The 16368-nt window shown below is 38.9% G+C and overlaps 1 protein-coding gene and 1 non-coding gene across 2 annotated transcripts in view; both read right to left on the reverse strand.

The window, feature by feature from the left end:
* Ccdc7 (coiled-coil domain containing 7) overlaps positions 1–16368 on the reverse strand; it is a 210830-nt gene that overhangs the window by 54636 nt on the left and 139826 nt on the right. The window contains exons 32-37 of the mRNA XM_026778625.1: positions 15870–15941; positions 12972–13079; positions 8233–8316; positions 5906–5971; positions 3805–3864; positions 1287–1322 (exon numbers count right to left, since the gene is read on the reverse strand). Coding sequence (XP_026634426.1) covers positions 1287–1322; positions 3805–3864; positions 5906–5971; positions 8233–8316; positions 12972–13079; positions 15870–15941 — 426 coding nt within the window. The remainder of the gene's footprint in view (positions 1–1286; positions 1323–3804; positions 3865–5905; positions 5972–8232; positions 8317–12971; positions 13080–15869; positions 15942–16368) is intronic.
* Positions 12098–12204, reverse strand: LOC113456011. Its single transcript, XR_003376902.1, has one exon. It is a non-coding gene; the product is annotated as a U6 spliceosomal RNA (small nuclear RNA).

A 16368-nucleotide genomic window follows, 5' to 3' on the forward strand; every position in this document is an offset into this window, starting at 1 on the left:
GAGAGAGAGAGAGAGAGAGAGAGAGAGAGAGAGAGAGAGAGAGACAGAGAGACAGAGACAGAGAGAGAGACAGAGAGAGAGAGAGAGAACACAAGAAGAGACACAGGCACAGAGATTACAGATTCATATACTTTAATCTTTAATTATTGGCTAGATATTGAACTAAACCTGGATGGTAAGAGATTTTGTAAGGCCACAATGATAGACCATGGAAAGAATGCATTATTACTGTTGAAAATTACAGAAGCCATGACTTAGACTGTCATCATTTGTTAGGAAAGGAGAAAGCTGAGGAAAAGGTGTAAGTCAATAAAAATAAAAACCTTAATGCACAGTAGGCTGATGCCCAGCACTGCAAATTTATTCTTATTATGTAAATTATTTTCTTGAAATCACGCACATGTAATTATTTGTGTGGAGAGTCTTTAATATAGTTTAATACTGTAAACTGGATGCACTTGTGGGCATAGTTGGCTTAGACGTCTACCCCAATTGATTTAATCTCAATAGATGACATTTAAATATATTTTCCCAAATATTGCTAAGATATATTAAAGAGTAAATAATGAATGCTGAAGACCAAACTCAAAGGAAGAAACTTTTAGTTGAGAAAGTTTTTTAAGAAAGTATTTTAAGAAAGATTCATGTGGGTAGGGCATGTTTTAAAAGTTAAATATGATTTTATAAAAAGAGGATCTAAGAAATTCACCAATTAATGGGAAAGAAAACAAAAAGCTGTGGTGAAATTTCTAGAAAATATTTGTATAAAACATCACACGATATAAATACTACCACTGCATATGACAACGTCTAAGAAACCAGAGTGAGACGGTGATGGTGTAAAATGGACACCGTCTGTGTATTGTTAACATGCATCTTTGCTGTGCTCTGAATGTTTGGGTCTGCTATCTGCACCCTGACACAGAATCATCTTGTGATGGTACCGGATACAGTCTTTGTCAAGTCATGATCGCTGTTAGTGTTATCGTGAGGCCCCTGAGCTGGGCTTGCTCCTTCTAGCCCTTGAGGATACAGAAAGAGTAGAATTTCTGAACCAAGAAGTAGTACCCCCATGAGAAATATGTTTCTATTGTATATAGACCATCCAGCCTAAGATCATACAATCTCTCTCTCTCTCTCTCTCTCTCGCTCTCTCTCTCTCTCTCATTTTAAAGTATTTCATTGGAGTAAATAAAAACCACACAGTATGAAAATTCTTGGAAGCAACCACTTACCTTACATGTTAATATATTTTCTTTACCTTGATTGTCCACGGGGGAACTTACCTGGAGTAATATCTTTCCTTGGAGATAAACTCATATCTAAAACAAATGTCAAAAAGTCACCCAATGATACTACGGAATTGTATATACACATTAAGCTCTCTGTGTTGATCTTTACTTGTAAGACTTTTTTTCATATGAGTGGTCTCTTGTCTGTTACTCCAATTTCTTTCTTTCTTTCTTTCTTTCTTTCTTTCTTTCTTTCTTTCTTTCCTTCCTTCCTTCCTTCCTTCCTTCTTTTCATTTTTTTCTTTTTTGTTTTTTGAGACAGAGTTTCTCTGTCTTTGTAGACCAGGCTGGCCTTGAATTCACAGAGTCAGAGACCTGCCTGCCTTTGCTTCCCGAGTACTAGGATTAAAGGCGTGGGCCACCACTGCCAGGTCATACTCTGGTTCCTCTTCAGATTGTATAAATCTTTCACCTTTTATTCCAATTTCTATGAAGTATCTTGTCATGTTATCATCTTTGCCTGGACTCTGTATCCTACAGTGGCATCTTCATTAATCTTTTTTTTCAAATTACACTTTTCTTTTTTTCTTTCATTTTTATTATTATTATTAAAAATTTTCACCTCCTCACCTCCTTCCCATTTCCCTCCCCCTCCCTCTCCAGTCCAAACAGCAGTCAGGGTTCCCTGCACTTAGCCCTCATACAAATTCTGTTTTACTCTGAGTAAGATTATTAATTTTGATATCTGTCAGTAGTCTCTTTCCAAACGTTTCTTTTCCTAATTTCCAACTTAAATTTTTTTTTTTGTTTTTTTGAGACAGGGTTTCTCTGTAGCTTTGGTGCCTGTTCTGGAACTAGCTCTTGTAGACCAGGCTGGCCTCGAACTCCCAGAGATCCGCCTGTCTCTGCCTCCCAAGTGCTGGGATTAAAGGCGTGCGCCACCACCGCCTGGCCTTTACTTTTAAAACTTTTAATTTGGATTGATTTTATTATACTCTAACCACTAACACGTGCCTATAAATTGATCACAAATATGGTCTTAACAAATGTGATTTGAAGGTGCAGTGTCCCCACAGGCTCATGTGTTTGAACACTTGGTCCCTAGCTGGTGGTGCTCTTTTGGGAGCTGTGGAATATTCAGGAAGTAGAGACTCACTGGGTTAAATGAGTCCCTGAGGATGGGTCTTGAGGATGCATGGCCTAGACCTATTTTTCTCTTTACTCTCTGCTTCTTGAATGCAGATTCAATGTGATCAGTGGCCCCTCACCTTTGGTGCTATGCCTTCCTTGTCATGTGATCAGTGGCCCCTCACCTTTGGTGCTATGCCTTTCTTGTCATGTGATCAGTGCCCCTCCTTTGGTGTTATTCCTTCTTTGTCATGATGTAATATTTCTCCTTGAACTGTAACCTAAGTAAACCCCTTTTTGCAAGTTACTTCTGTAGGGTGTTTTTGGCAGATATCAGACAAAGAACTGATAGAAAAGATATATAGTTGAAATTGTCTAGACTTAAATGGAGCATTTTATGGTTTGGCTAAGGTTGTCATTCTAATGTGGGAAGGATCTAATTAGTAAGAATCACCCAAAGCAACCATATCTAAATGAAAACACTGAGAAAATAGCTCATTAATTCCAGTGTTTTTGGTAAAACAAAAAACAAGTTTGAACATGTATTCCAAATAATGTCAATTTTCAATCCTAGCTTTCCCTCAGTTGTAAGCTTTTGGGTGAAGAGGCCTTACTTTATTGTTTAACAGTATACATTCAATTCATATTTAATAATACATGGAAGTACAACATTCACACTTAAAGTTACAGACACCATGCCTTGCCAGTAAAGCCACCTCCTAGCACATATGTCTGTACTGGGATTGTAAGATTGTATGGCAAATGTCGGATTCAGCAGGGAGATTGGTGTTGAAGACACCTTCTCCTCCTGTCCTTACAAAGAGGCACGCATGGAAGGTCCCTGAGGTCACTGATCAGAACCAACTCTGAAAAACTGTTCATAGCTGAAGCCTTTCTTGGATAAAGGAGAAGTGTGTCTAACACCATTCAAGACCAATGATCTGTGACCCATACAGCCTAGTGGGAAAAAAATCCACTGCAGGGCTGCACCATCCCCTCTCACCAACTTAGTCTGGTGAAAGGAGGTGCAGTGAGGGGCCTGTGCATCATAGTCCTCTTTTGGGCACACTCACCAGAAGGACTTCCTGCTCTTTCAAGGGCAATATGATGTTTTAACTCTAAGCCAGAAATGGAAAGTGAGAGAAACAGCATCAGAGTGATTCCCCCCCGCCACCCTGAGATTCTCCAAGATTGATGGGCACTGGGTTTGGATAGGTTATTTTCAATATTCATATTATTTATCTTATGCCTACTGACAATGAACACTAGAATTTCTTTGTAAGAGAGAATCCACAAAAAGTGTTGTTTATGCAATGACGCAGTTACTGTTAGTATAGGTTAGAACGTAAATCATAAACATATGGCTTGATGACAGAATATTGTATAATAAATAAATAAATTAATTAATTAAAAAAAAACATATGGCTTGAAAAATTATTCTTACTGTGTTGGTCACTCGGTGTCTCCAGAAGTTTTGTTCCTTTAATAATATTTAGGTTGTCATCTAAAGACACAAAACACATTTCAGAATACTATGAAAATGAAAAAAATGAATGTACATTTCCAATTCTGCTGATACCATGCTTCATGGACATTAGGGTGATGGTTAATTTTGAACATCAAATGAAAATTTGATCTAGAATCCCTTAAGAGACACACCTCTGAATATGTCTGTGTGCATGTTTCCAGAGAAGATTAACGGAGAATGAAGGGTGGGTAACACTAGCCCACATATGAAAACGAGACTCATCTGTGTGTCCCATGTCTCTCAACAGTTCTGCACCTACTGCTACATGAAATACAGCTCCATATTACAGAGACTGTGCCAACGTCATAATATGTAAGTCATGCTATGCCTATGAAAAAAAGTTGAAAGAAGAAAGGAGTAGCTATGTATTTATAGTGTTTCTGAGAGCAACATTTTGGTTGAATGACTTGGTTCTTTGCATTTGTTCCTGTGAACCTGAGTTAACAGCCGGTATCATTTTCTTACGTGAATACAGCATCTTTCTCACCCTTCTCCTCTGTGCTGCACTAGGACATTACTCTATTTCTCTTTTAGTGTTTGATTAGTAAGTGCTATTTTTGCAGAATAGTGTGTTTCGCTACAATATTTGTGCTACAATTCCACCATCCTATAGGCCCAAAGACAGATTGATAATGTGTCAAATTAGTAACACAAAAGGGATGCAATGAATGTACCCACTGTCTTGTAATTATAAAATTATTTCTAGTTATGTTCCTTTTGGGTGATATTAATTACTGTGTGAGACCTCCAAGTCTCACCCAGAAGAGCTTTTTTAAAGCAGGTGTTTACCAACACAAACTGTCTAAAATTTTGCTTTGTTGATATCCCATCTTCATTTTAAAAAGATAGTTTTGCTCACTGTGAGATTCCTGGGTGAATTCTTCTCCTAGTATTTTGAATGTATATGCCCAGTGCTTTAGAGATTTGTAATTTCTGATAATCTGTGGGTCTTTCTTTTTAAGGAAGAGTTATATCTTTTCCCACTAAGATTTGCTTTTCACCATTTTTTTTTGTTTGTTTTTTGTTTTTTGAGACAGGGTTTCTCTGTGTTGTTTTGGGGCCTGTCCTGGAACTAGCTCTTGTAGGCCAGGCTGGCCTCAAACTCACAGAGATCCACCTGCCTCTGCCTCCCAAGTGCTGGGATTAAAGGCATGTGCCACCACCGCCTGGCTGCCATCAAATACTTTAAAAAATGAACTGTGATTTCTTCGACTACCTTCTTGCTCCTTTTCTGTTCCTGTCCCTTTTCATGTTGTCCACTTGCACCTTTTGTCACTCTTGCTTACGTTTCAGAGCCAGTGCTCTGATCAGTTTTTCCCCAGCGTTATGTCCTTCCCCAGTCCTTTTGCTATCATTGACACCCTCTATAGGAAGAGACATTGCTATGAACTGCAATATGTCCCTGTGATTCACATGAGGTATGTCTGGAGCCAAGGTCTCTGAGAAGATCGCTAAGGCTCCACGAGTTCACAGGGTGAGTCCTTTCTGGTACTGGTGGTGACATTCAAAGAAAAGGGAGGGACTCGAGGAGGCTTGCTTCAGCGGGAGCTCTCTGCTTGTGTACTGGAGCTCCTCTCCCACTAGACTTTGGATCAGTTTCAAGCTAGTAGCATTAGCTAACGCTCCATTAATGGTAGACACAAGAGTGCCAGTTACAGGAGAGACTTTGTGGATATCGATTAAGGGGACAGCAGGTGCTCACTGTCAGCTTGATATACTCTAGAGTCACCCGGGAGATCCTCTTCTGTGAATGCCTCTGCTGCTTATCGAGACTGAGTTAACTCAAGTGGGAAGACCTGACCATGATGGGTCATACCGCTCCCGAGTCCAGGAGACCCAGGACTGTCTAAGAGCAGAAACAGCCAGCTAAGGACTAGCATGCATGCATCTATTGTTGATTTCTTCCTCCCACTGGGATGTGATGTGGCCAGTTGGTAACTTAAGGGTAGAGCATTTAAGTCTAGGGGAGCTAATAAACATACCCATTAGACTTGAAAAGAAAAATAGCTCTTCTTACCCTGCTTACGCCATCCCGTTTTCACTGGCTCCTTTGGTTTGGGTCTTGAAGGTATGCTTTTCATCTCTGTAAAATGAAACTGATTTGTAAGATACTTTGAAAGACAAACTGTAGCATCCAGCTCTCTTCTCTTTCTCTCTGTTGTTTGCATAGATGCATAGTAAAAATTATTTAATATTTATCATGAAATAATAATAATCAGAAGGTGGAAAGACTGTTCCATAGTTAAAAGACCTTGATGTTTTTTTATGTGGGACTGCTGTCTGGTTCTCAATCACCCATGCTATGCAGCTCACAACTGCCTGCAACTGTAGCTCCAGGGCACTGGACTCCCTCTTAAAAATTCAAATTCATAGTATTTAAAATAAAACAAATACAAATAAATGTATAGCATATACTAGTTATATAAAACAATGGGCTTGGCTATGAAATTCTTATCCATGCATGTTGGGAGCCAATTTCCTCCTAAAATCATTGCAGGAACCATCACCCTGGGGAGTCTACAGAGAACCTCACACCCATAATTGTGTTAGGAATCGTTCTATTGACAGAGCCTACCCCACACCCAAATTGGCTGATGGAGAGCTATCTGTTAGCGGAACCCACCCCACATTCCAAACTATCTAGGGAACTAGGTGTGTCAACTTGTGACTTCTTGGCCTACAGTGACCTGACCGAAGGTAACCTCCTGGCTACGTGACCAACATGAACCACGTGGCAAGAGCTCAGACCCCTGTGCCCATCCCCCAACTCCTTACCCTATATAAAGCTATACCCCATCTCTAATAAAGGGAGGCTCTGACAAATGTAGCATGGCCTTCTTCTTCTCTCCTAGCCCATTTATCTTACAGATAGTGCCTCTCCGGGACCCTGGAATAACTGAACTGCCAGACTGGTTACTAACCCTAGACGAAGTAACCCGTCAAGGCAATCAACACATGCACCCAATATTTTCATCATATTCTCTTATTACCCTTTCTAAATACCACTGTGTCCTTTCTTTTTCTTCTCTGCATTAGTTTCACGATTTTCCCACCCTGAGATTCCACATATGAGAAAAAACATCCAGTCTCTAATATTAAGAGTCATGGAAGATTCCTGGTAGAAGAATATTTTAGCTCTCCTTAGGTTATGTAACTGCACCAAGCAACAACAATGCCCACAAGAGAAAGTGTTCTCTCGGAGAAAAGAGGGGTATGAGTAGCCAATAAAACAATAATCAATAATATTCTTCTTGTTGCTGACCACAGTGATCACTAACACACACACACACACACACACACACACACACACACACACACACACACACACACACACACTCAGCAGTCATTCTTCAGTTCATCCAGAGGTGTTTCCATGGTTTTACTGTTATATAACTCTAAATCTAATAGGTGCTAGTGATGGAAAGCAATAACCAGCAACGCCAAGGAACAAAAGCCTTTCTACATCATCTTATGAGGGAGATTTAGTACTTCAGTGATAGAAAACGACAAGAATTTAAAGAAGCTTTGGGATTAAGATTGTAGGTTTTTTCCATTCAATGTTTTGTGATTTATGCTTTTTCTTGTATTTAGAAATGAATGTCTAGATGCATCACCAAAAGCAAACAAACAAACAGACTCTAAAATGAAGCATGTTAGAAAACTTCTACTTTGAGTGTGGTAGTTAAACATTAACTGGGAGGCCTATCACACCCAAACGTTTTGTGTAAAAGCTGATTGAAGCAGGACATGTACGGAAAGCTGAAGAATGTTTCCTGATCTTGACACAGAATGGAGAACTGGCTGCAACTTAGACATCTTTATTGTTATGTATTTATTGTAAAGAGTGAAGGGATTCATAATGGAATTTTTGTCCAAGTACTAATGTATGTAGGTTATATTCACCCATCACTTTTTCTTCTACTTCCTTTCCCCTGCCCCCTTCCTTTTCCCAGAGAAGAGATTGTCACCTAGTGTATATAACTGCTAAGCCTATCTTTTTTTATTTTTATCAAGCTGTGAGTCAGTGTTGTCCCTCACAGAGTAAAAGCACCTTACCACCTGAACTGGACGTAGAATGTGACAGGAATAACACTACATACCTGTTTCTGTAATCTTCTATGCTTGCTAAAACTGTGATTGATTTTGATGGAACATTTCCTAAATGGATAGCAGTTCTAAATGAAATGCTATCTAGCTAACTTTCAATTTTTAATAAATACCTGGTCTACAAAGAAATAAGAGAGTGTGCAGACTGTTATCCATGTCACAATATAAAAGTTTTGTCATTAAAGGTGCACATTAATGAAAACAATGATGAAAAGTATTAAACTTAAGTTTTCTTACCAAGTCCAGTCTTGGAGCGTGCCTTGAATTCACTTTTTAATAAATGTTGTTCAAAGGTCTTCTTCATGTTTTGTAGGTCATTCTCTGTAGAAATGATGGATTTCAAAGACATTTGGTAAGGCAATTTCAAGATAGAACTGTAAAATTTTTGTGTATGTGTGATATTAACTTTATTAGACTTTGATAATGATGGTCTCCTGTCTCATCTCTTGAGTGCTAAGATATCAGACATTTGTCACCATAATTGGAAAGGTTCAGTTTTTCTGGTGGGCTGATCTTGCTATGTTTTAACCTTTCCATTGATAAAGCGGAATAATGGTAGAATTGCTTAACTGGATAGTGATGAAGATTGGATTCATTTGTAGAAAGTAGTTCAAACAGTGCCTGGCATATAGTAAGTGGTATTAGTTATTATTATACCCCCAAGTGGAAAGCCATGTTTTATTTTTTTTTAATTTCTGCCCATGGGACAAATCATTTCATTAGTACAGTATCCTTTCCAATCCAATCAGTAACTCAAAGGAGGGGAATTGATGTCTGCCTTACTATGGATGTAAGCAGTATAGTCTGTATAAAGGATTGTAAAGTGCTTTCGAAACCGGGAGTTAACAATGAGATGTTGCAGGGTAAAAATTGTATTAATGGCTGGGCCTTATTTTTGATTTCCCATAGTAGAATGAAAATGGCCCAGATTAAAGGCAGAGTATAAAGTGAAAAAAAAAACGATGAACTCTGGACTGTCACATCATGTAACTTTGGAACAGGAAGACCTATGTGCACACAGATAAGCCTCCATGCACTGAAGTTCAAGATCTTTGTTCCCAAAACACACATCCAGGTAATAATGTAATGAACCGGTGCCTCAGAGTTCTTTAACTAACATTTGCCACAGAGATATCTCCTCTCAAAGTTTACTATGGAGCTTGCTGGAAAGGAGATTTGTAGGTGAACGGTGATGATCTAGATTGGCCACAGGGTCAACTGAATCCACAAGTAAGTGTTAAACCCATGGGCAACTTTAGAAGCCACCTCAGACTGGTGCCTCCTCACAGCCAGGAGGCAATGTCAATGTTCAGCTACGGCTCCCTCCCTCTTTCCTATTTTATGTACATTTTTACACTTCGCACATATAAATATTCTACACTATCATATTTTTTCCATAACTCCCATTTTATTCTGAGTTCCAATTATGAAATTATTCTGAAAACAAATCTTTGGGTCACAAAACGCCATTTCTTCTTTAACTAATAAAAATTTAGTGGAAACATTATACCTTAGTTACACACAGACAAAACTCATTAAAGTATAGTATGTTTTCTTCCAGTGTTTTTAAAATGAGCCTTGTTTAAATTAGTTTTTTTTAAAACTTTTTTATTCAAATGTTAAAGTTACAGACTTCTTACTCTATTTAACCATGCCTGAGAACTCAAAGAAAGAAGCGGTGCAATGGGCCTCATCCACCCAGACAGTGTATTAAAACTTGATTCATGTGGTTTTGATAATTTCACAATCTTAAAAAAAAGTATAACAAGACTTGGAATTTACATCTGCGGCAGGTCTTCAGTGTTCCAGTACAGTGTGTCATTCAACAAACCTCTTCACATCTGTCTCCGTTCACTTCTCAAATCTTAACCCCAAACAGAGTGGGGGTGGGGGAGCCTACTTTAGTGTGAGATTATTTTTTAAGGTTCTTGGTGCCTAGTTTAACCAAGTCTTCAGTTTAACCAAAAATCTCAAACTTCTAATCACCCTACTTCCTCCTGGCTGGCTCAGATCATGCCAACATTATTGCCCAGAATGGCATGCAGTCTGTCAGGAAACACTGGCCAACACCTCCCGCTTCCCACATAACACTGAGCCTTCATTCACCAAACTGCAAGATATCGTCTCAAGTTGGGAGAGCTTCGCTTGTTTCCTGTTTCACTCCTGTCAGTAGTGAGCAAGTCTGAACTGCTTAAATTAGTTTTTAATCACACTGTAAATACAACAGTGTAAACTACTTTCTTATAAGAATATTTTAGCTCACAAATGAATCCTAGGTCACAGATACTAAACCTGCGGTTGGGAGAAGGAAGCCTAGCATTCCAGGGCACAGCAGTGATGACAATAATATATTATACAGTTGATATCTAAAAGGGGACGCTGAGCATTTGTGCCATAGAGGAAGGATAACTGTGAGGCACCAGGTCTGACAGCTACTCTGGTCATTACAGAGCATCTACACACACGGAAATGTCACAGGATACCCCAAGAGCATGTTCAATTATGCATCAACTGAAAACAGACAAACGTCATCATGCGATTTTCTATGTTGAAATAGTAACATTGTAACTATTTCAGGCAACAGTTGTATATAACTACACATGGGTGGCTCTGGAAGTTCACAGTGAGTACAATTGGATCCTTGTGCACAAAGTGTTTTCCCTTTTAATTGAGGCAAAAACCTGATTGTGGTAATGTTTCTTTTTTTTTTTTTGTTTTTTCTGTGGTTTTGGAGCTAGCTCTTGTAGACCAGGCTGGTCTCGAACTCACAGCGATCCGCCTGCCTCTGCCTCCCAAGTGCTGGGATTAAAGGCGTGCGCCACCACCGCCCGGCTTGTGGTAATGTTTCTGACACACACTGCTAAGATCTTTCCAACTCTTCCAACACCAGCAGCCATGCACACAAAGGCCTGTTCTGCTGCCCTGTGCCCTGATGAACTTTCTCATTCTGGTTGCTTTTTTTTTCTTCATTTTTATTGTTTCTAGTGAACTATATATTTTTCTCCGCTCCCTTCTCTCCTACTTCCATCTCCTGTGTACTATTATATTTCTTTATGAAGCTTCTCCCTTTTAAAGGAAATGACTCATGAAAACATACAATACACAACATTTGTGTTCTGCAAGAGCCTTTGTTTTTGACATTTTTTAATTCTTTTTTGGTATATTTTTTTTTTAAATAGGGTTTTGCTGTAGCTATCGAGATTGTCCTGAACCTAGCTCTTGTAGACCAGACTGGCCTGGAATTCACAGAGATGAGATCCCCCGCCTCTGCACCCCCCAAGTGATGGGATTAAAGCTGTGTGCTACTCCTGCCAGAGGCTCTCTATTTAAACCAAAGGAAGTTTGTTCATCCCCTTCCCCAGTGTGTTGATTAGATCTCCCTTTTCTGTTTGTTTTTTTCCACTACTACTTAACTCTTTAACCAGCCTAGCCTGTTGGGGCTGTTGAAGCTGAGGATTTTTATCCTAGAAATCTGGTTACAAAGACATCTCATATGGTATTGTATATCCTGTGAATTTGTTTTTGTTTTTCTTTATCAGGGTGTTCTCTTCAGCCTATGGCCTTCTACATAAGCTTTATAGTTAATGTATTAATTTTCAGTAAAAATGTGCTTAAAATCTTATTTGTAATTTGCATTGAGTCCATAGATAAATTTTAAGGAAATGAGTTTAAAAAAAACCATTTTCAATTTATAAACCTGTAATGTGCTTCCATTTCTTTAAGTTTTAAGACTACTTTTATTAATATTTTGTAGTTTTCTGTGCAACTATTATCCATATATAGAGACTGTTGTAATAGGTTATTTGCAGAGTTAATGCTTACTATATTCTGTACTCTAAATTATATTTTTTATTCATTGAATTCTCCATCTCTAAGATGTCTAATTCTACTTTATGATTACCTGTCTGTGTTGCTGTTCTCAGTTAGAACATGAATTGTTTTCCCAAGTCCTTTGAATTGTCTAGGTATACGTGTTCAAATTTCTTTGCTACTATTTTGAATTATTTTTTAATGCAAGTACTAAAATCCCATTGTTTGGGGGCTTTTTTTTTTTTGGTGCAATGAGCTTTGCTTACAACAACAATGGTACAGAAGGTTTCACAAAAATATGGAACGCTTCACGAATTTGCGTGTCATCCTTGCGCAGGGGCCATGCTAATCTTCTCTGTATCGTTCCAATTTTAGTATATGTGCTGCCGAAGCGAGCACTGTTTGGGGGCTTTTTAAACATTAGATATAAAAACACATACTACAATTAAAAATTACAACAGCCCTGGAGATCTTTCTTTTTCCTGTGGTTCAGTTACTGCCTGGCAGCTCTTTGTTTTAACTAAAGAGGGCACCCTTTAGCACTTAGTAAAGGGTGTGTCTGCTGATAATGCCTTGAATTCCATAAAACTTCCTTTTCCTATTGAATGTGGCTTTCCCCTCTGTTTGGGAAAGACAGCTTGGATGTTGTTGGCCTGCCATTTTGTTGAAGTTTGCTGGTTTCTTTTGGGATTGCGGTTTGAAGGATGCCATTATCAGCAACATCCTAAATTCTGATGTATCTTGACAATCTTTTCTACTATCTAAATTTCCCACTTGAGTGACAAGCACACTCTAAGCTCATCATATTGCTTGCACTCATTAGGTTATATAGAATTTGATAACTATGTTCTGAAAGAACCTGCCATACAGCATGTGATTAATATTCCAGAAGCTTGCAATGGGCAGAAAACACTACCTATCACTTCCTGAGCAGGCAAGGGTGAATATACTATACATCACATGATTGGTTATTTGACGGGACAAATGACACATAATGTAAAAATACTAATACGTAGGGTTATTAGAGCTAGTTTATTATTGAGAAAGGGTAGCTCTTGTTTAAACTTTCTTTCTTTTTTTAAACTAGAAAGTCACAAAATGCAAAGTTGAAACACCGTACCGATTGGACTGTGTTCCGTAGTGTCAAATCATAAACGTGTACTTACCAATCATTCTGTCCATATCCAAGCGAAATATGATCTCACTAATCATTGGGTTTAGTGTTGTTGGTGGTTCGGATGACTCCTGAACGTCTGTGACGGACTTGGTCTCAGCTGTAATGACGACAGACTCCAGATCAGTTCATTGCCCATCAACATTTTGAGGCAAAGTTGAATCACTTGACAGGATGATGGGGAGAACTTGTTAACCAATTATCTTGAAGAGGTGGGGCTGAGTTAGGGTGGGGCTTTCTGGGACCCAGAGGGGAAAAAAACGGGCACATGACCCAGGTGCCCTCTCACTGTGGTTCCCATGCAGCACAGCTGAGCTTGGACTTCTCGTTTCTGTTTCGTGAGTTTTTCCCTTATACTAAATAATTGCTTTATCTTGTAGCTAGCCTAGTTATTTCCCGAATAGAGCTACCGTCTACAATGGGACTCCTTAGAGACAGCACACGTTACAATCGCTCAACTTTATTTCTTCACAATCTGACATTAGCTGAAGAAAAATGCGTCAGTATTTCAAGATTTACTTTTATTGATGTGTGTGTATGTTATGTGCGTTAAGTGTGTGCTCTGTATGTGTGAGGGTCATGTGAGTGCTGGTGCCCACAGAGGTGAGACGTGTTCTTTGGAGCCCTAGGAACTGGAGTTAAAGGCTGCTGTGAGCAAAAGGGCTGGGAACTCAATTCTGAGAAACAGAAAGTGCTCTTAGGCACGGAGCCGACTCTCTAGCCCTAAGTCATCAATTTATAAAAGCTTATGAAATACATACTATACAACAATTATCCTGCTGACACTTGCAGCTACTATCAGTGTTTTGTGTGTGTGAGGTATGTACATTGGTACACACTCATGTGCGTGTGTGCATGTTGGTGTCAGGTGGCCTCTTCTATCACTCCCTATTTGTTGAGAAGAGATTTTGTCACTGAACCAGAGGCTTGCTGATTCATCTTGAATGGCTGCAACTTGGGACCCAGAGACCTGCCTGTCTGCACTACCTCCAGCCCCGGGGAATGGACATGAGCTGCCATGCTCAACTGAAATATTTTTAAATTCTATCTATCTATCTATCTATCTATCTATCTATCTATCTATCTATCTATCTATCTATCTATCTATCTATCCATCATCTATCTATCTATCTATCTATCTATCTATCTATCTATCTATCCATCTCTATCTATCATCTATCTATCATCTATCTATCAATCCATTCATTTATGTGTGCGTGTGTGTTTGTATGTATGCAGGAAGGCACACACATGTATATCACAGTGGGAGTGTACAGGAGAGTCAGTTTATTCTCCCTCAGTTTGGGTTCTGGGGTTTGAACTCAGATCATCAGGCTTGGCAGTAAGTACCTTTACCAGCTGAGCCATCTTACTGGGTTTCCATGGCCAACTTTTTAGGAGGGTTCTAGGGATCTGAACTCCAGCACTTTACTCGCTGGGGTATTTTGGCAGTCCCAGAGATGATCTCCCTTGATCTTCACAGCCCATGAATAGCATTTAAGCCCCAACCAGACTAAGACAGTGGAGCTTAGAAAGATTATACATGTTGTAAAAAGGTTCTTCGTTAGGGAATGTAGAAACTTGGGATGGACTGATTCCCTTATATTTCATAATCTGTTCTGCAGGTCACAGCTCAAATGTGTAGCAGACCGAGCTTGTAATGTGCAGGACATGGATTTGGGAGCGATGGGTAGCATGAAGAGGGGGATGGGATGTGTGGAAGAGCTGTTTCACTCTTGTCAGAATGACCTTACTCCCCATCTGCCTGTAATGTTCTAGTCTAGTCATGGACACTTGGATGATCTCCAAGAAGATGAAGCCTTGCAATGTGCTCTTTCTCTGTCTCTAGTCACCCGAGGCTCACTGAAACAGCTCTGTGTGGTTCAGCATCTGCCACTAGGGAACCTAGATAGTGCGGTACTGCAGACTATGGGTGGTGCCTCCTGTAGCTTAACATGGCACAAGAGAAAAGTAATGAGTATTCCCTGACACCGTTTTTCAAGAGACTTATCCCACTCACAAGAGAAGGTTTTTTTTTTCTGGCTCAGTCACTTCAGAGTGAGTGTTACTATCCAACAAATAAAGTGAAAGGGAGGTGGCCATTTGTATTTAGAGCTTTCAAAATTATACAAAAATAGAATAATTTGCCTGGACAATAGCTAATACAATTTAGCAGACAATGTTACCTGATGAAATTGAAATATGAATATGAGATGAATATACTTTAAAAAGTGGAAATAAACGTGAGATAGTTATACAGTCCTTAGAAAAGTATTTCTTAGAGTGATAGCTCATGAAATATTAATACAAATAAGGAAAAAGAAGAGCCTTTTATTCAAATGGGAGTGTTTATAAACACTTCATATATGTTATGTGTATTCATGTTTATGGATACATGTGCATGCCACGGTGTGTTTGAAGGTCAGAGGGCAGCCCTGGGTGTTGTCCTCACCTTCCACTTTGTCTGAGGCGGGGCAGGGGCTCTGCAAGTACAGACGCTACACCATCTGGCTTTACATGGGCTCTATGGTGCTTGTGCTTTAGGGCAAGAGATTTTCCACTGAGCTATTTCTCAAACTCCAAATAAAACTTTTAAGTGCCGTGTAGATCAGGGACATCAAGAACTGTAGGGCGCAAAGGACCAGTAGCGCTTTAACACTCAGCAGTGCCGTCAACTTAAATATTGGTCAGTTAAGCTCTAAAGTATTCACTCTGAGAAAGATTTAATTATAAAGCCACAAATAAAGGTGACTCACATTTAAACAGCTTCTAAATCATTAAACATGACTCTTATTTGAAATGTATTGAAAATATGCCACACATCACAGACAGAATAATGTATACATAATAAATAAATAAATATTAAAAAATAAAAAAATATGCCACACACCTTTCCGTCTTTTTTGATCCAAGAATTGTAATTTTAGGTCTTCATTTGTAAAGAATCTGTTGACATTTTCATCTACCCAAAATGAAAAGAAAACAGACAGCATTTTAAATATTAAACATAATAACTTTGAGGCTTATGAATTATAGTCTAGTCCTAAAATTACCCACATGTCTGAAAGTTAGGGACTTTTTTTACTCATCAAGAAGAAGAATGTTATCTCATTTAATGTCGGCAATTAACTTCACAGATCTGGAATCTTTATGCTCAAACTGAACAGTTAGGATTGTAAGTTCACTCCTAGATATTTATTCCCAAAAGATGGTATCATTTCTGTTATATTGCAATAGCTGACACCTTGATTTCCATAAGCCATTCTTCTGCAAGTTGTGAATACACAAGAATTTAAACAATAATTTTCCTACAAATACCTATTTCTGGAACAGTGAGTAGCACGAGGAGGAAATATGTTGAAGAACAAAGTGGATGGTAGTAATGCTAA

The sequence above is a fragment of the Microtus ochrogaster genome, chromosome 4 (genome assembly GCF_000317375.1).
Source record: "Microtus ochrogaster isolate Prairie Vole_2 chromosome 4, MicOch1.0, whole genome shotgun sequence".
Lineage (NCBI taxonomy): Eukaryota > Metazoa > Chordata > Mammalia > Rodentia > Cricetidae > Microtus > Microtus ochrogaster.